At 43.7% G+C, this 20,851-nt stretch overlaps 1 protein-coding gene across 11 annotated transcripts in view; it reads left to right on the top strand.

Moving 5' to 3' along the window:
* LOC144607619 (5'-AMP-activated protein kinase subunit gamma-2) overlaps positions 1–18,548 on the top strand; it is a 340,164-nt gene extending 321,616 nt beyond the window's left edge. For 10 of the 11 annotated variants that reach the window (XM_078424584.1, XM_078424612.1, XM_078424629.1 and 7 more), the window contains 5 exons: positions 3,383–3,548; positions 7,887–7,924; positions 10,881–11,027; positions 12,977–13,070; positions 16,916–18,548. In XM_078424584.1, coding sequence (XP_078280710.1) covers positions 3,383–3,548; positions 7,887–7,924; positions 10,881–11,027; positions 12,977–13,070; positions 16,916–16,947 — 477 coding nt within the window. In that variant the 3' untranslated portion in view covers positions 16,948–18,548. Of the gene's footprint in view, positions 1–3,382; positions 3,549–7,886; positions 7,925–10,880; positions 11,028–12,976; positions 13,137–16,915 lie in introns of all 11 variants that reach the window. The other variant, XM_078424574.1, reaches the window with a different exon arrangement.
* The last annotated feature ends 2,303 nt before the right edge of the window (positions 18,549–20,851 follow it).

Here is a 20,851-nt window from a genome sequence, read left to right as displayed (position 1 = left end):
AAAAGTGGATAAGTCTCCAGGTCCTGATAGGATATTCCCTAGGACATTGAGGGAAGTTAGTGCAGAAATAGCAGGGGCTAGACGGAAATATTTCAAACGTCATTAGAAACGGGGATGGTGCCGGAAGATTGGCGCATTGCGCATGTTGTGCCTTTGTTTAAAAAAGGTTCTAAAAGTAAACCTAGCAATTATAGACCTGTTAGTTTGACGTCTGTGGTGGGAAAATTAATGGAAAAGATACTTAGGGACAATATATATAATTATTTGGATAAACAAGGCCTGATTAGAAACAGTCAACATGGATTTGTGCCTGGATGTTTGACTAATCTTCTTGAATTTTTTGAAGAGGTTACCAGGGAAATTGATAAGGGCAAGGCTGTGGATGTTGTCTATATGGACTTCAGTAAGGCATTTGACAAGGTTCCACATGGAAGGTTGATTAAGAAGGTTAAATCGTTGGGTATTAATAGTGAGGTTGCAAGATGGATTCAACAATGGCTGAATGGGAGATACCAGAGGGTAATGGTTGACAATTGTATGTCAGGTTGGAGGCCAGTGTCTAGTGGAGTACCCCAAGGATCTGTGTTGGGTCCACTGTTGTTTGTCATTTACATTAATGATCTGGATGATGGTGTGGCAAATTGGATTAGTAAATATGCAGATGATACTAAGATAGGTGGTGTAGTTAATAATGAAGTAGAGTTTCAAAGTCTACAGAGAGACTTGGGCCTTTTGGAAGGGTGGGCTGAAAGATGGCAGATGGAGTTTAATGCTGATAAGTGTGAGGTGCTGCATTTTGGTAGGACAAATCAAAATAGGACGTACAGGGTAAATGGTAGGGAATTGAGGAATGCAGTGGAACAGAGGGATCTGGGAATAACTGTGCATTGTTCCCTGAAGGTGGAATCTCATGTGGATAGGGTGGTGAAGAAGGCGTTTGGTATGCTTGCCTTTATAAATCAGAGCATCGAGTATAGAAGTTGGGATGTAATGTTAAAATTGTACAGGGCATTGGTGAGGCCGAATCTGGAGTATGGTGTGCAGTTCTGGTCGCCAAATTATAGGAAGGATGTCGACAAAATGGAGAGGGTACAGAGGAGATTTACTAGAATGTTGCCTGGGTTTCAGCACTTAAGCTACAGAGAGAGGTTGACCAGGTTGGGTCTTTATTCTTTGGAGCGTAGAAGGTTGAGGGGGGACTTGATAGAGGTTTTTTAAATTTTGAGAGGGACGGACAGAGTTGACGTGGGTAGGCTTTTCCCTTTGAGAGTGGGGAAGATTCCAACAAGGGGACATAGCATCAGAATTGAGGGACAAAAGTTTAGGGGTAACATGAGGGGTAACTTCTTTACTCAGAGGGTGGTGGCTGTATGGAATGGAAGTGGTGGAGGCAGGCTCGATTTTATTATTATTTTATTATTTAAGAGTAAATTGGATAGGTATATGGATAAGAGGGGATTATGGTCTGAGTGCAGGTAGATGAGACTAGGTCAGAGAGAGTGGTCGACGTGGACTGGTAGGGCCGAATGGGCCTGTTTCCGTGCTGTAGTTGTTATATGGTTATATGGTTATAAATTAAGCTTTTTTCCCCCCCAAAAGCATTTGTGCATCATTAACATTGTTGCACACACCATTGATAAATAAATAGATTTTCAAATCATACTTCAACAACGTTTTTATGTTCCAGTTGTACATAACGTCATTTCTGTGCTCCAGAGATTTGACATGTTAAGAGGATTAACCTAATCCTCTCCATGTCGGGCTTCCTTTTCTGATTCCTTTTTTGATATTTATTTTATCATCTACAAATTACTTTTCACGGACTATTTATACTTTTGCTACGTGGGCAGGGATTTCAGCCCACCAGAGATCAAAGGTTTTATTTTTATATCGCTGTATTTTTGGTTGTCCTTGAGCAGGATGTGGTGTTGAGCCATGGTCTTCAACTATTGTGCCTTTCACCTTCTAGGCACCACCGATACAACTGTGCAATTTCCTGAAGTACACCGTTGAAAGATAACTATCCAAAAGCCAAAATAAATTCTCCAATTGCTTATTTCTTCTCTTAGCGGGAGGCTTGAAATAAACTGGAATCTTAAGCAAAACACACGGTGTTGGAGGAACTAAGCGGGTCAGGCCGCATCTGCAGAAGGAATGGAGAGATAATATTCAAACTGATAGGAGTGGGGGAAGAAAACTGGAAAAGAGAGAAGGGGTCGGGACAAAGCCTGGCAAGTGATAGGTGGAAACAGGTAAAAGCGGGGGCGGGGGGGGGGGGGAGGGTTGATTGGCAGATTGTAAGTAACAATGGATAGTGGTGAGAAGGAGACAAAAGGTATTAGATAAGGTGATAGGAGAAGTTAAATGTAAAAATTGGGAGAGGGATAAAAGTGGAAAGAGGGGAGATAACAGAAATGGGAGATGAGGATAGAAGGAGTGGAAAGAAGCAGGATGACTGGTGAAGGGGCTAGAGGATGGAGGGAGAAATACTCCACTTAGGTAGCTTACAACCCCAGGGTCAAAACCACCCTAGCCCTCTTTCCCCTGCCCCACCCTAGCCTAGTGCAAACACACTTCTTGCACCATCTCTCCCCCACCCCCCTCCCCAAGTGGCCTTGCTGCTTTCCCATCCTTCGTGCACTCATCTCCAACCATGTCCCAGTCCCTCTCCGTCCATATTCTTCCTTCCAGTTTTACGCTTCACTCCTCCTCTTCTTATCTAGCCCTTTTTCTCTTTTTCACCTCTAGCCTTTGTCACTTACTCCACCCATCTGCCAATCACCCCCACCTGTATCCACCTGTCACCTGCCAGGCTTTATCCTGACTCCACCTCCCTGTTTCTGCTTTCTCCATCCGTACTGCAATCAGTGTGAAGAAGGGTCCCGACCTGAAATGTTCCTCTGTCCATACCCTCCACAGAGGCTGCCTGCCACACTGAGTTCCTCCTGTACTTATGTGTTTTGGCTTGGAATAAGTAATTGTTAACACACTTGGTAGGAGCATGGTGGTGCAGTGGTAGAGTTGCTGCCTTTCGGCGCCACAGACCTGGATTTGATCCTAACCACAGGTTCTGTGTGTGCGGAGTTCGCACGTTCTCCCTGTGCCCGCGTGGGTTTTCTCCTGGTACTCCGGTTCCCTCCTACATTCCAAAGACGTACAGGTTTGTAATTTAATTGGCTTTGGTTGTAAATGACCATTAGTGTGTAGGATAGTGCTAGTGTTCGGGGTGACCGTTGGTCGACGTGGCCTGAAGGGCCTGTTTTTGTGCTGTAGCTCTAAACTAAACTAAACTGTGTGGCTCCTGATTTGGCACAGCTGTGGAAAGAGCATTGAAACAGAAACAAATGTTGGGGCTGTAACATTTTCTTTCATTCCTCCGCAGGTCTGTGAGATGCCAAAGCCTGCCTTTATGAAGAAAACACTGGAGGAACTTGGAATAGGAACCTACCTTAATATTGCCTTCATCCATCCAAACACTCCTATTATAAAAGCCCTCAGTATATTTGTGGACAGGAGAGTTTCTGCATTGCCCGTCGTGGATGAGTCAGGTTGGTGTTTGATCTTTCTCTGACTTTTAGCTTTGCTGATGATGAAAGCCATGGCGAATTAAAGTGGAATTTGTCAGAGACTATAGTAGTCATAGATCAACAGGTTATTCGATAGAAAAGCAAAACATTACAGTGTAGGAAAAAAACTGCAGATGCTGGTTAAAATCGAAGGTAGACACAAAATGCTGGAGTAACTCCGCGGGAGTAACTCAGGCAGCATCTTGGGAGAGAAGGAATGGGTGACGCTTCGGGTCGAGACCCGTTTTCAGACTGAAACGTCACCCATTCCTTCTCTCCCGAGATGCTGCCTGACCCACTGAGTTACTCCAGCATTTTGTGTCTACCAGCAGAATATTACAGATGTTTAGTTTAGTTTATTGTCATGTGTACTGAGGTAGAGTGAAAAGCATTTGTCAGCGGAAAGACAATACAGATTACAATCGAGCCATTCACAGTGTACAAATTATGATAAAGGGAATAACGTTTAGTTCCAGTAAAGTCTGATTAAAGATAATCCAAGGATTTCCAATAAGGTAGATGGTAATTCAGGACCGCTCTCGAGTTGTTGAAAGAATGGTTCAGTTGCCTGATAACAGCCTTATAGAAGTTCCAAGTCAGGAAATGTGGGGAGAGAAACAGCATTAACGATTCAGGCTGATGACCTTTCATTTGAACTGGTGGTATGACAAAAGGTCCCGACCCAAAACGTCACCTATCCATTTTCTCCAGAGGTGCTGTCTGACCCGCTGCTATTCCCCTGCATCAGACTGAAAGATAGAGAAGGCCAGAACAAAACAGTGCTGGCGCAAGTTCTGGCCTCTATCTTTCAGTTTGATGAAGGGTTCCGTCCCGAAACATTACCTACTCTTTGCTCCGGAGACGCTGCCTGACTCGCTGAATTACTCCAACATTTTGTGTCTATCTTCGGTATAAACCAGCATCTGCAGTTCCTTCCCACACAAGTGATGGGTGGATACAGGTGAGAGGAGGGTGAGAGTAGAGACGAGGGATAGAGATAAATAGAAGACATACGGGTATCAGATAAAGAAAGGGGAGGAGTGAAATGGCAAGCCAGAGGGAGTGATATGGGTGGAAGGGGAAAGAGAGGGGATAAAAGGAAAATGGGAGACTCAGAGTATTGTGAGAATAGATTCTGGCTCCCCTCTGATGCTGTGACAGTTGATCAGTCTGTGATGCCACCAGATGGCTGTACGCCCTGCTTTGCTTTTGTTGAAAGACTGGAGCCTTATGCTATCCGCTCCAGCACAATCTTGACTTTAGATTTTTAGAGATATAGCGCGGAAACAGGCCCTTCAGCCACCGAGTCCGTGCCGACCAGCGATCACCCCGTACACTAGCATTATCCTACACACTAGCGACAATTTAATTTTTTTGCCAATTAACCTACAAAATCGTACCTCTTTGGAGTGTGGGAGGAAACTGGAGCATCTGGTGGAGAGCCACGCAGTCACAGGGAGAACATACAGACAGCACCCATAGTCAAGATCGAACCCAGGTCTCTGGCGTTGTAAGGCAGCAACTCTACCGCTGCGCCACTGTGCCGCCCACTCATTTGCTTGTGTCTAGTACAGGAGTGGAACAAGATCATCTTAGTCTACACTGTCCTGTTTGGCATCAGGCACGATATTTATCATGCTGAGTTGTTGAGATCAAATTGAACTCTTCTTCAATATCATTGTAAAGAATCACTTGTGTTTGGCACTGAGAGATGGACCTTGACCTGGAATGTTTGGATAGGACATCAGAGTTTTCTTTTTTTTTTGTCAGTCTACTATCATGTTGCTACAAATATAAATTATTTCACACACACGGTGATGGTTTCACACAGAGTCAAGTCAAGTCAAGTCAAATTTATTTGTCACATACACATACTCGATGTGCAGTGAAATGAAAGTGGCAATGCCTGCGGGTTGTGCACAAAAATAATTACAGTTACAGCATATAAATAAAGTTAATAAGTTACTAAACATAGCACAAAAAGTGTCGACAAAAATTTAGTCTCTGGGGTTATCAAAGTTGACAGTCCTGATGGCCTGTGGGAAGAAGCTCCGTCTCATCCTCTCCGTTTTCACAGCGTGACAGCGGAGGCGTTTGCCTGACCGTAGCATCTGGAACAGTCCGTTACTGGGGTGGCAGGGGTCCCTCATGATCTTGCTTGCTCTGGATCTGCACCTCCTGATGTATAGGTCCTGCAGGGGGACGAGTGTAGTTCCCATGGTGCGTTCTGCCGAACGCACTATTCTCTGCAGGGCCATCCTGTCCTGGGCAGAGCTGTTCCCAAACCAGACTGTAATGTTGCCGGACAGGATGCTCTCTACAGCCCCAGAGTAGAAGCAATGGAGGATCCTCAGCGACACTCTGAATTTCCTCAGTTGTCTAAGGTGGTAAAGGCGCTGCTTAGCCTTACCCACCAGTGCGGCAATGTGCGTTGCCCACGTCAGATCCTCTGAGATGCGGACTCCCAAGTATTTGAAATTGCTCACCCTATCCACAATAGACCCATTTATCTCCAGTGGCGTGTACGTCCTTGGATGTTTAGCCCTTCTGAAGTCCACAATCAGCTCCTTTGTTTTAGTGACATTCAAGAGGAGGCTATTGTCCTGACACCAGAGTGCCAGATCAGCCACCTCCTCCCGGTAGGCCTTCTCATCGTTGTGGGAATTGAAACGGGCTGCCAGAGGAGGTAATTGAGGCAGGTACTATAACAACATTTAGTTTAGAGTTTAGTTTAGTTAAGAGATACAGCGTGGAAACAGGCCCTTAGGCCCACTGAGTTCGCGCTGACCAGCAATCACCCGTACACTAGGTCTATCCCACACACTAGGGACAATTTCCAGAAGCCAATTAACCTACCAACCAGCACGCCTTTGGGATATGGGAGGAAACTGGAGCACCAGGAGAAAACCACGTAGTCACAGGGAGAGCGTACGAATTCCACACAGACCGCACCAGTAGTCAGGTTTGAACCCGGATCCCTAGCACTCTGAGGCAGCAACTCTACCACTACGCCACTGTGCCACCCCATTTAAAAGACATTTGGGTAATGCTCAGGATCAATGCTGACTTGTTTCCATCCCAGTATTGAGATAGAACATAGAACAGTATAGCACAGGTACTACAGCCTGTCTGTGCTAAACATGATGCCTAGATAAACCAACCTCATTTTCCTGCACATGATCCATATCTCTGCATTCCCTCAGATGGACGCAAAGTGCTGGAGTAACTCAGCAGATCGCGCAGCAACTCCAGAGAAAAAGGATGGGTGACGTTTTGGGTCAGGACCCTTCTTCAGGCTCGACGCGAAACGCCACCCATTCTTTTTCGCCAGAGATGCTGCCTGACCTGCTGAGTTACTCTGGCACTTTGTGTCTTTTTTTGTAAACCAACATCTGCAGCTCCTTTTTTTAAAACATTCTGGTAAACCTCATTTAACCCTCTCCAAAGCCTCCGTATCATTCCTGTAATGGGTGAACTAGAAATGCTCACAATACTCCCAAGTGCAGTCTAAGCAAAGTCTTATAGAACTGCATCATGACTTCCTGACTCTCGCTCTCAATGCTGCAAGTAATGAAGGCAACATACCATACGGTTTCTTAACGGTGGGACGTGCAGACTCTGCTACACGTGGGGCAGGAGCTGGCAGGGAGGGTTAATTGTGAGGTGGCATATTTCTGTCATTTTCACTGATCTTCCGCATGATCCCGCGCTTGGACCTGAGGTTCTTGGGGCTGGATGTTCCTCCTCTATTTGGAGTAGTCATTGACACGGATTCTCGGCATCGGTTCGGGTGTTGGACTTTTTTTCCAAGTAAGCTTTGAACACCCCCTTGAATCTATCTCTGTGTCCGTCTGTTAATCACTTCCCATGATAGGTACAGAAACCGAGGCCCAGTTTCAAGCATCAGGTTTCCGATTCACTATAATGGGGCATCCTCTCCAGTTCAACAGCTCCAGTATTGAGGCCTTAATTACATGAGAAGGGCATAACTTCTATGGGAATCAGAAGAGGCATTTGAGTTTCCATATTAAGCTAAACAGTGCCAGAAACAAAAGTAATCTATCCAACATAGACTATTGACACTTACGTCTTAGTGACCTTTAAAACTACAGATGTATTTGTTGATTATGTCTATTTACAGTTAGAATTTGTTTGAATGACATAATTAATTGCTCTATGTGCAACAAAAGCACCTTAAAGAATGAGGGACTTAGACTAAACAGAATAGTGGATCTGTACTTGGGAGGTTTGCATAGGCAAATGAGAAATCGGTGGTCTTTGCATTGAGCATTGCATCTAATTTAACTTTTTCTTTTACAGGGAAGGTTGTAGATATTTATTCCAAATTTGATGTTATAGTAAGTACAGTTCTCTTTGTATTTCACATTGTCATTATGCTGTAGTAAATTAAATTCCTGCATGTATCTTCAACTGCAGCCATTAATCATGTTGTCATTATGAACATAATTAGCTAGTCATATTGACTGCAATACATTGTCAGGCAATACATGTCCTTTGTTCTGACTTTAAATGTAACAGTCACAGTGTAATAAGCCTGCAATCTTTATCAGTTAAGGGTGGCTCATGTAGTTTGCCTTGTGTCTGTGATGACATGTGAGCTGTTGATTAAATAATATTATTCAATATATTGCAAATATCATATGCTTTGGCTTAGTTTAGTCGGACCCAAGCTATACTTACAAAACTGTGCGTTTCCTCCGGGTGCTCCGGTTCCCTCCCACATCCTGGTTCTACATGCCCGTGTGTTGCCTTGTGCCTGCTTGTGTAACTATGTGGAGTTGAGTAGTCATTGGTTCTTTTAGCATCTCAAATATAAAATACTTATGTTTAGCAACAGGAGCACATTCTATTAAACGCATAGTCTTGGTTCTGAAGCTGCTGGAAAAAAATGTTTTCTATTTAAATGATTTAATTTGAGTTAATAGTATTAAAACAATTATACAGCAGTCGCTTCAAATTTGTTGAGTGCAGACACGCGATGGGAATGAACAGATCTCGAACACCCTTGACTTCTTCATTGATTGCAGTTGCTAAGTAACATTCGGAATTTGCTTTGAAGGACATTAATTTAGTTTATTATTGTCACGTGTACCGAAGTACAGTGAAAAGCTTTCTTGTTGCGTGCTATCCAGTCAGCAAAAAGGTTATAAATTATTACAATCAAGCTGTCCACAGTGTACAGATACAGGATAAGGGGTAAATTTGTTCACCTTTCCCAAGGAACTTTGATTTGATTAATATGAGCAGTGATTTTCAGAAACATTACTGCATGTGTGCAGTGTGTTTTTTTGTTGAAATGTCACTCCAACTATTTTGGTTTGGTGCCTCTGACCACACTAGTGAGCAACTATCCTCACTACTGTTAACTCGATTTTTCTGTAGTGGTCTTAAAGAGATTATAGATTAGTATGGGTGTCAGGGGTTATGGGGAGAAGGCAGGAGAATGCGGTTAGGTGGGAGAGATAGATCAGCCATGATTGAATGGCGGAGTAAACCTGATGGGCAGAATGTCCTAATTCTGCTCCTATCACTTATGAACTTATGAATGGATCAGTGTATTTGTTTAGTTTAGAGCTACAACAAGGAAGCAGGCCCTTTGTCCCACCGGGTCTGTGCTGACCAGTTATCCCCTATCCTACACACTAGGGACAATTTACAGAAGCCAAATTAACCTACCATCCTATAGACAATAGACAATAGGTGCAGGAGTAGGCCATTCAGCCCTTCGAGCCAGCACCGCCATTCAATGCGATCACGGCTGATCACTCTCAATCAGTACCCCGTTCCTGCCTTCTCCCCATACCCCCTCACTCCGCTATCCTTAAGAGCTCTATCCAGCTCTCTCTTGAAAGCATCCAACGAACTGGCCTCCACTGCCTTCTGAGGCAGAGAATTCCACACCTTCACCACTCTCTGACTGAAAAAGTTCTTCCTCATCTCCGTTCTAAATGGCCTACCCCTTATTCTTAAACTGTGGCCCCTTGTTCTGGACTCCCCCAACATTGGGAACATGTTTCCTGCCTCTAATGTGTCCAATCCCCTAATTATCTTATATGTTTCAATAAGATCCCCCCTCATCCTTCTAAATTCCAGTGTATACAAGCCCAATCGCTCCAGCCTTTCAACATACGACAGTCCCGCCATTCCGGGAATTAACCTAGTGAACCTACGCTGCACGCCTTCCATAGCAAGAATATCCTTCCTCAAATTCAGAGACCAAAACTGCACACAGTACTCCAGGTGCGGTCTCACCAGGGCCCGGTACAACTGTAGAAGGACCTCTTTGCTCCTATACTCAACTCCTCTTGTTACGAAGGCCAACATTCCATTGGCTTTCTTCACTGCCTGCTGTACCTGCATGCTTCCTTTCATTGACTGATGCACTAGGACACCCAGATCTCGTTGAACTCCCCCTCCTCCTAACTCCTGTATATCTTTGGAGTGTGGGAGGAAACTGGAGCACATGGGGAAACCTCACGCGGTCACAAGGAGAATGTGCAAACTCCATACAGGCAGCACCTGTAGTCAGGATCGAATCCAGGTCTCTGGCACCGTAAGGCAGCAACTCTACGGCTGCACCACCATGCCGCACTAAACACCATGACTGTGCACTTGATTAATAGTGTGCAGTATCATAAGCAACACAGTGATTGTATCCAAGGATTTGACTAAATTCTTGAACAGGCTGCTGACTTTGTGATGAAAGACTTGGTGGAACATTGATAACATGGTTAAAGTTCTTGGGAAGTGGACATTTGGGATAAAGTTAATATTTCGGAATATGGTGTATGAGTAATTTGAATGTTATGGGGAGCAAGCTTTGGAGGTAAAAAGGAGAATGAAATGTGGAGGCTTAATTAAAGCAGATCAATAACTCCAGCACTGCATCACCCAACAACAAAGGCATGAAAAACAAATCTTGATCAATGTCATCTAGCAGTTCCTTTATTCATGTTGACCTTAATTCCTTAAGGCATTTATCTGGAGAGTTTTAGATGCTTATTATTTTCTAAATTTAAAATTGCAAGTAACATTCCAGTCACCGATAAATAAAATTCCAGTTTGTTTTGATGTGCTAAGCATTTCTTTATTTTCAAATGCAGTTTGTTTTGATGTGCTAAGCATTTCTTTATTTTCAAATGATCTCACCCCAAGACTGAATTGACCAAATTAAGAAAAAAGTTAAAGATCTAAATATAAACCAGCTGCAATTTCCAGAGCATTCATTTTTTTGAAACCAAGATAAAGATATAAACATTGCATGTTTATGGAGTTTTTTTCGCCCTTGTTCAGAATCTTGCTGCTGAAAAGACGTACAATAATCTGGACATCACCGTAACCCAGGCACTGCGGCACCGCTCACAGTATTTCGAGGGGGTGATGAAGTGTCATAGGCTGGAAACACTGGAGACAACGGTGGACAGAATAGTTAAAGCTGAGGTAAAGGCGTGTTTTGAGCAGCATTCAATGCGCAGAAACCATTCGACCATTTGGCTCTGCAGGTCCGTGCTGTTGCATTGCATGCAAGCCTGCTCCAGTTTTACACCAAAGATAGACACAAAATGCTGGCGGCACGATAGCGCAGCGGTAGAGTTGCTGCTTTACAGCCAATGCAGCGCCGGAGACTCAGGTTCGATCCTGACTACGGGTGCTGTACTGTAAGGAGTTTGTACGTTCTCCCCGTGACCTGCGTGGGTTTTCTCCGAGATCTTCGGTTTCCTCCCACACTCCAAAGACGTACAGGTATGTAGGTTAATTGACTGGGTAAATGTAAAAATTGTCCCTAGTGTGTGTAGGATAGTGTTAATAGTGCGGGGATCGCTGGGCGGCGCGGACTTGGTGGGCCGAAAAGGCCTGTTTCTGCGCTGTATATATGAAATGAAAAAAAAAGAAATGAAACTCAACTGGTCAGGCAGTATCTCTGGAGAATATGGATAGGTAACTTTTTAGGTCGGGACCCTTCTTTAGACTGACGGTAGGGAGGCGAGAAAAATAGCTGATAGAGAGGAGGGGAGGACAGAGCATGCCCGTAATAGGTGGGCACAGGCCAGGAAGTGTTTTGCCTATCAAATAACCCTCTCTATGGGATCAAGGAAAGAGTGTTCACGTCGCGGCCCTGTTTCCACCAATCTTTCCACTACTACGCACAAGAAGCACAAGACGCCATAGTTTGCAGATGCCGAGAAGTGTGTTCAGCTCTGGCTGAACAATTTATAATCTTGTGACGTGGACTCAATAAGAAGACCCTCTCTATCAAATATTTTTACCTATCAAATATGTATTTATTAAATATATGTTTGCCTATCAAATAATCCTCTTGCCTGTATTAATTTATTATCGGCCATGCCCTGTCCTGCCCCTTCTCTCTCCCATCTTTGTTTCCCGCACCACACTACAATCAGTCTGAAGAAAGGTCCCGACCTGAAACGTCGCCTACCCATGTCCTCTCGGGGTGCTGCCTGACCTGCTTATTTGCTCCAGCACTTTGTGTCTACATTTGCTCATTCGATTGTTCTCCCCCCCCCCCCCCCCCCTAAATGCACTAATTACTCAAGTGGCGAAGAATGTGGTGAGCAGTATAGTCTTCCCCTCCTCCCCTCCTGTCATGGCACATTGTTGAAGCCCAGAGCGCGTGCTTTTTAAACCTGGCAGCTTGGAATGTGTCTGGGTTGTTTTTATGCAGGAATCAGACAACCATGCAGAATATGTTTAATGAGTGGCACCATAATTCATAACTTATTCATAAATTCATTAAGGGTGGAACTGTGGTAGAGTTGCTGTCTTACAGCACCAGAGACCCGGGTTTGATCCTGCCCTTGGGTGCTGCCTGTACGGAATGTGTACGCTCTCCTGACCGCGTGGGTTTTCTCCGGCTGCTCTGGTTTGGTCCTACATTCCAAAGACGTGCAGGTTTGTAGGTTAATTGGCCTCTGTGAATTGTCCCTAGTATGTAGGATAGAATTGTGTATGGGAATCGCTGGTTGGCATGGGCTCGTTGGGCCAAATGGCCTGTTTCCAATCATTATCTCTTTTTTTAAACTGAACTAAGCAAAATATGCATAACACCAAAAATTACTTGCTGATGGCAACAAAAGTGTGTTCTGGGTTCCAGGAGCTTCTAAAAATTGCTGGGTGTTGTCCTCTCTTGAACCTTCTCCCTCATCAATTCCATCCGATTCTCAGGCTCTCTCTGCCTGACCCGTCTTTGTTACAATAACAAATACGTTTAAGACCTTTGGAAATGATTTTTTTTGTTTCACTGGAACCTGAGCCTTTGCCTAATCGTTTTGAGTACGGTTGTCTTGGTAACTGGATTACATAGTGAAAAGTATTTTAATAAAACAAACTAGTGTATTTGCTGCAAACACCCTTTGCTTTCCTGCTTTCAGGTTCATCGGCTGGTGGTGGTTGATGAGAAAGAAAGTATTGTGGGAATCGTCTCGTTGTCTGATATTCTGCAGGCTCTTGTGCTCACGCCAGCAGGTATAGATGCACAATATTCCTAATCTCCTGGAGTCTGACCACTGACCCCTTCCTCTAAGCACTCAGGTAGGGTACACACCATAGCATGTTGTACCCACTAGTCTTGCTGAATCAATGTTGGCTGCTGAAATCCCTTTGCTGCCTTGCTGGTTAGTTTAAACAGCCATTGGCATGATCAAAATGTAGCTGCTCTTAGCCTGTATGGTTTTGTTTTGCCAGCAGAGTGACGATCGGCATTAAATGGGCAACTTGGTGTGGGGGGGGGGGGAGTGGAAAGAAGGGGAGGGGGTGGGTTGAGACACCAAAGTACAGTCTCCAGGGATGATTAGTGCATTTAAACCGCATGGGATCCAAGGTGAGATACACAACTGGATTCCAAATTAAGATGAAGGACACTGCAGATGCTGGAATCTTGAGCAAAACTCGAGGTGCTGGAGGAACTCAGCAGGTCAGACTGATGTTGTTCTCGCAGCGTGCATTCCACATTGGCTTGATGGAAGGAGTCCAAGGGTGATAGAGGAAAGTTAGTTTTTCCAATTAGAGGCCTGTTGCCAGTGGACTGCCGAAGGGTTCTGTCCTGGGTCTACTGTTGTTTGTCATCTATCTTAATTATTTGGATGACAATGGAGCAACGTGGTAAGTACATTTGCAGATGACATCAAAACTGCTGGCATAGCGGACCGTGAATGAGGAGGGCTGTCTAGGTTTACAAAAGGATTTGGGCCAACGAGGGAGGAGGGCCAAGAAATGGCAGATGGAGTTTAACTCTGACAAGTGTGATGGATTTTAGCAAGTCAAACCAGGGCAGGAGTTGCACAGTAAATAGCAGGGTCCTGGAGAGTGCTGTAGAGCAGAGGTTTAGGGCCACAGGTACACAGTTCCCTAAAAGTGGTAACACATGTAGACAGGGTGGTAAAGAGGGTTTTAGTATGCTTGCCTTCATCAGTGAGGGTATTAAGTACAGGAGTTGGGAGGTCATGTTACAGCGGTTTAGGCGGCACAGCGGTAGAGTTGCTGCCTTACAGCGCCAGAGACTTGGATTTGATCCTGACTGTTCTGTCTGTCCGAAGTTTGTACGTTCCCCCTGTGACCGTGTGGGATTTCTCCCAGGTGCTCCAGTTTCCTCCCACACTCTAAAGACGGCAAGTTTGTAGGTTAATTGGCTGCGGTAAAGATTGTAAATTGTCCCTAGTGTGTAGGATAGTCCCAGTGTACGGGGATCGCTGGTCAGCGAAGACTCGGTGGGTCGAAGAGCCTGTTTCGAAGAGTGCTGTATTTCTAAACTAAACTAAGCTGTACAAGACATTGGTGAGACCCATTGGAGAGAATCAGATGATCTGCTGAAGAATGAGCTTCATTCTTCTGGCAGAGGTAGTAGGTTCTGTGCAGCTTTCCAGTATCGATGTGAGAAATGCAGGGGACTGAGCTTGGCATACACGCACCACTATATTGTTTAGATATATGCACCATACTACTCCACAGAAATACAATCAAGCTATGAAAATTGGTATGGACTCTGTCCAGGAAACGCATTTTGCTGGCACATGCAGTTTGAGACATCGGCTTGCATGGAATCAATATAGAAACATGAACTGCATGTTCTGAGGTGCAACGATTCTGATTGTTCTGGAGCACGAATGTGATAAAAAGCATGACTGGTGAAGCTGTTTATGCATAGAATGCCCTGTTTATAGTTTGATCATTGCCTTGCCTGTTCCTCAGTGAATGCCTTAATGACTTCACATTTTCTTTATAAAGATGATCAGTGCGACAGAACCAAAGTTGTGCAAATTTGCTTTTACATTCCCCTGATAACGGTGATTGAGACAGTTTTCCCTGGCCTTCTCTTATCATTGAGAGTTTAGTAATCTAATATCACCCTCTGAGTAGGTTAGAGCCATTATTTGATAGAGCCTTTGTTGTAGTTCAACGGTCTAAATACATGATATATTGTGGCCATCATCTCATACCTCCTGAAATGTTGGACTAAGTGTAACGATCCCATAAGACTTGCTGGTAGTGTTGCTGCCTCACAGTGCCAGAGATCCAGGTTCAGTCCTGACGTTGGGTGCTGGCTGTGATGAGTTTGAATTTCTCCCTGTGACCATGTGGGTGTGGTCTCTGGGTGCTCCAGTTTTCTCTGGGTGCTCCAGTTTTCTCTGGGTGCTCCAGTTTCCTCCCGTATCCCAGGTTTGTAGATTAATTGGCCCTCTGTAAATTGCCACCGGTGTGTAGGGAGTGGATGAGAAATTGGGATAATATAGAACGAGTGTGAACAGGTGATCGAGGTTCAGCGTGGACTTGGTGGGCTGAAGGGCCTATTTCCATACTGTATCTCTAAACTATATTAAACATGCTACTACAGCTGAGGTTGTAGAAGCCTGTCCTGTTGTTTCTCATTGTCCTGATCGGAGACACACAACGCTTAAATAGTTTTAGATTTTTCTTCGATTTAATAAAATAATAGTAATAACGCTGATTACACTCAATATTTTAAATACTTTCAAAATAAAGAACAAATTCAAGGCGCCAACTTCACTATCCGAAACCAGCGATCCGGTTCAAAATGAACAGTCACAGCAAAGACTGCCATTCACCCTGACACTGGCTCATAGCTGAGGTGTCGGTCATAATAAGTGTTCATAAGTTCACAAGACATAGGAGCAGAATAAGGCCATTCGGCCCATGGAGTCTTCTCCGCTATTTAATCATGGCTGATCTATTTTCCCCTCTCAACCCCATTCTCTTGCCTTCGTCCCGTAACCTTGATACCCTTACCAATCAAGAACCTGTCAATCTCCGTTTTAAAAATACCCAATGACTTGGCCTCCATGGCCATCTGTGCCAATGAATTCTACAGATTCACCACCACAGATAAATGGCTTATTGGGGGAAAAATTGCTTTTTCGCACTTTGGATTTCCATGGAAATGCGTTGGTTTTCGGTAACCTCCCTAATTTTATTTAAACAGTGAATGTTTTGGTAATTAAAATTTCATTTTCATTCATTACAGTGGTAAAACAAATTCTCCCACATTAGATGCTCAAATTTAAAATGTGGAACCTTTAATTTCCTAGAACTGAGAAAGTACAATTCTGCATATTCTGCAGTATATGTAGTTCTGCTTATTCAGTTATGCAGCACTTGTTACGATTGATTTTTATTACTATGTATTATTATTATGTATTACTTTTTTATTAATGTGTAATTTTTGGACAGTAGGTAAATAATCAATTATTTAATGTTAGGAATTAGAGATATGTGGATTTAAATTTGTTTTCACCACATGATAACTTCATAATTCTAGGAGCAGAATTAAACCATTCGGCCCATCAAGACTACACCGCCATTCAATCATGGCTGATCTATCTTTCCCTCTCAACCCCATTGTTCTACCTTCTCCCCATAACCCCTGACACTCGTACTAATAATCGTATATCATTATTTAATGTAGATCTCGATTATAAACAGCAACATGCCACATACTTTTTTTGTTTTTAATATTTACTTAAAAAGCATATGGTACAATCCGATTCCAAGCCAAAGGAGTTATTCAATGATCAAAGGATTTTTGAAAAGATGGATTGTAAGGAACAGCTTAAGGAGTAATTTAATTGAGTTCTAATTTTGGACTTTTTTTCTAATTCGGGTGACTGTTATAGAAACATGGAAAATAGGTGCAGGAGTAGACCATTCGGCCCTTCGAGCCAGCACCGCCATTCAATATGATGTTGTTTAACTAACCTGTATTGTGTCTCAGCACTTTATATGCACGGATCTGATTTCTAGAAAGATGGATTTCCCTTTTGCTGAAAAACACATTGATTTCTATTTATATTTTGAAGGTTCTGTAAGAAAGGAAAGCATTTCAGAATGACAGATTACAATAGAACACAGAAGGTTGTTGACAAGAATGCTTGGAAGCTTCTTATTCTGTTCTGGGCCAGATGAATGCTGACTACAGCAGAGAAGAGAAGGCACAAGATTATAAATCACGGAAGTGAAATGGTTTAATCAAACACTCTAGCTGGGTCTGAAATGTATTTGTGACAATACGTGAAGCCAAACATGTGATCTTGCTCACTGAATACCTAAGCAGATACAGCTGTAATGTTGCAGTTAAGACTTTGAAAGAATTTATTTTGCAAAAAAAAACTATTAGCGACTATATCTGAAAGATATTTTTAAGATATCGCGTTAAACCCAGAGCAATTTGAATGGCTGTTTTATTTCCGCAGGTTTATTAGTGTGTTTTTCATGGCATGGAGTGTAAATCAACCAACTCCATTGTGTGAATTCTCATGGAAAGGAGCTCAAACGTAGTTTGGACCTGCACACACGTACATTGCAATCCTCCAATTCAATAGGAGCACGTAGTGTGTTAACTGTACTGTACTGTAAATAGGAAGTTATTGAGGGGAAAATGTGCCCGAGAAAGGTATATTTTCAGGTGTGTGAAAATGTGAAATTATGTTTGTACGATTGCACATTTAATTTTTTTTGTAAATTATATTGTTTTCATATGGCTGCAAGAATGGGGAAGGGTGGGGTGTCGCCTGTGTAAATGCACAAAGGTATGAAGACGGCGATTTATATAGAGGTTTGTGTGTTTGAAAGAGCGGAGGGGAGAAAGGGAAGTGCTTGCCGCAGAGCAGGTTTGTTGGGCATGGAAAGAAACACTCGTGGCAAAACTTTGTGAAGCTAATAATGCACTTTAAAAACATGGCCATTCATTGTGGAGTAAATCGACACAAACGACGGGAACGGACGTTATGTGCCCCCACCACCTCACCCACGAACCCAACTTACAAATCTGCAGTTTGTAGTTGGTGGATGAAATGTAAACCTAACTCCCAGATCCTTGCACAGATCAAACTACCAACAAAAAAAATTGTATTTGGAATGATTGCCATCACCTGTTAACCTGATATCGATGAGGGGAGGCCAGGCTTGAATCTGTTAAGGGCTGTAGGCTATTCAATTAATCATTTAGTTGACTCTGAATCTTGCATTCTCCTCCTTCTAGCCTCCCACCACTGCCCCCAAGAAATTAATCATTGGTGGTGATTCAGTAATGCCAGTGAATTCTGTACTTTTGCTTTCGTAAGGATTGTGTAAAAAGTGAACGGGTGTATGTATGACAGGAATGTGTAGTAACTTTGAACACCTTGCCGAAACCTTGAAGCTAATAATGCCGTCCTCCTCTGTAAATGCTTTGAGTAGAGGACCTTTGCAAAGTTTGTTCAGACCAATATTACATTCTCGGCCTTTTGATCTGGGTTGATGAAGTTAACATCACGTAGTTGCAATTTAAGTGCCATTAAAATTATTCAATCAAAGTGATGTGAACTGATTCTAAATGTAGCTTATTAAAACATTTCTTGTATTATATTTTGAATGCTGTCCTGCATTACTTCAGTGCATTATGTATACAGTATTGTACATTGTTAATGTTGAATAAAGAAGGTTTAATTGCCAACTGCAACTAAATAGTACATCTTTCTTCAGGTGGCCAATCTATCCACTCCTGACTGATGGGTGGGTGGCTCTGACCGTGCTGTGTTCAGATGGCTCTGCATTAGCTTAGGGCCAAGTAGCTCCATGGGACCTGTGGTGTCTCCTCTCGTGTGACCTTAACCACGAAGAACAAGAATAGAAGTACCGTGGAGAAACCCATCGCTTCAGGGTTCCCTCTAATTGAGATTCTGATTCGGGTGAAGATGATTGTATCTTTATCATTCCTTTACCCGGATCCTGGAATTTCATGGAGGCACAAGGAACTGCAGATGCTGATCTACAAAAGATGACACAAAGTGCTACAAAAGATGACACCACACTCGGCGGGTGAGGCAGCAACTCTGCAGAACGTGGATAGGTGACGTTTTAGGTCAGGACCCTTCTTCAGACCGACTGTGGTCAGGGGGTGGGGAGAAAGCTGGAAGAGAGGTGGAGGTGGGACAATGTCTGGCGAATGATGGGTGGATACAAGTGAGTGGTGTTCTTGATAGGTCAAGGGTCAGAAGAGATGGAAAGTGTGAGATAAAGATCAAAGAGATACTAATTGTGGAGGAATGTAGGAGAAGGGAGAATTGTGAAGGAATGGAAGGGGAAGGGGGGAAATGGGTGTAAATGGGCATGGGGAGAGGGGAGAAGGGTTGTTGTTAGTAGATTAGTTACCTGAATTTGGAACACCTGAAATTCAGATAACTAACCTACTAACACCTTCTCTCATTTCCCCCTGCCCCCCCCCCCCCTCCCTTCCTTGTGTCCCACCTGGTTTTGCATCCATTTCTCCCCCTTTGCCTCCCCCCTGTCCCCTTCCAGCTATATTCCTTTCTCTGGCTTCACAATTTGCACCTCTTCTATCCTTATCTCATACTTTTTGTCTTTTCATCTCTGAGCGACCATCCACCTATCAAAACCCCTCCTCTCATGTATCCACCTATCACTTACCAGGCTTTGTACTGCCCCAACCTCCCTCCCAGCTTTCTCCCCAACCACCCACCACAGTCAGTCAGAAGAAGAATCCCACCACGAAAGGTCACCTATCCATGTTCTCCACAAATACTGCCTGACCCGCTGAGTTACTCCAGCATTTCATGTCAGGAGGATAATTGGGCCACTCGGCCCATCAAGTCTACTCTGCCATTCAATCATGGCTGATCTATCTTTCACTCTCAAGCCCATTCTCCTGCCTTCTCTCCATAACCCTTCACACCCTTACTAATCAAGAATATTTCAATCTCCGCCTTAAAAATACCCAATGGCGGCCTTCACAGCTACCGGTGGCAATGAATTTCACAGATTCACCACCCCCTGACTAAATAAATTCCTCATCATTTATTTTCTAAAGGTGATTCCTTTTATTCTGAGACAATGCCCTCTGGTCTAGGACTCACCCACTCCCTCTCAACATTCACTCCATCCAAGCCTTTCACTATTCGGTAAGTTTCAATGAGGTCCCCCCCCCTCAACCTTCTAAACTCCAGTGAATACAACCCAGTGCCGTCAAAAACTCATCATGTGCTAACCCAATCTTCCCTGGGATCATTCTCATAAATGATTTTGTCTTTTTTTCCTGGAATTTCACACTTTTGTGATAATTAGATGAATGTACACAGCAAATAGCATTGCATGAATTATTATATGCGTACTGGCACCTTTTCGTCTTAAGAGAATATTTTCGGCGCAATTTTTGCAACAGTATGGAAGAGATCTTTCTCCAGCCAAGAGTTAGTAAATAATCGTCCTCTTGCCATCATCATAGAGACATAGAAATGCATAGAGCCATACAGCGTGGAAACAGGCCCTTCGGCCCAACTTGCCCACACCAACCAACATGTCCCATCTCTACTGGTCCCACTTGCCTGCGTTTGGCTCATACCCCTCTAAACCTGTTCTATCCATGTACCAATCTAAATGTTTCTTGAACATTGTGATTATGCCTCCTCTGACAGCTCGTCGATACAACCACCACCCTTTGTGTAAAAAAAGTTACCCCTCTGCTTCCTATTAAATCTTCTCCCCCCCCCCCCACTTACCTTATACCTACTTCCTCTAGTTCTCGATTCCCCTATTCTGGGCAAATGACTAAACTGTTCCTGTTGTTTAGGATAGAACTAGTGTAGGGGTGATCATTAGTTGGCATGGGCCGAAGGGCCTGTTTCCACGCTGTATTTCTAAACTAAATTAAACTAAACCTGTAGTGTTGCAGCTGGTCCTACTAATTAATTATCTGGAACACTCTGCAGGTTTGACTTCTGGCCAGTATTTCATCTGCT

Source organism: Rhinoraja longicauda, chromosome 2 (genome assembly GCF_053455715.1).
Source record: "Rhinoraja longicauda isolate Sanriku21f chromosome 2, sRhiLon1.1, whole genome shotgun sequence".
Taxonomy (NCBI): Eukaryota; Metazoa; Chordata; class Chondrichthyes; order Rajiformes; family Arhynchobatidae; genus Rhinoraja; species Rhinoraja longicauda.
This window is presented reverse-complemented; position numbering and strand designations above follow the sequence as displayed.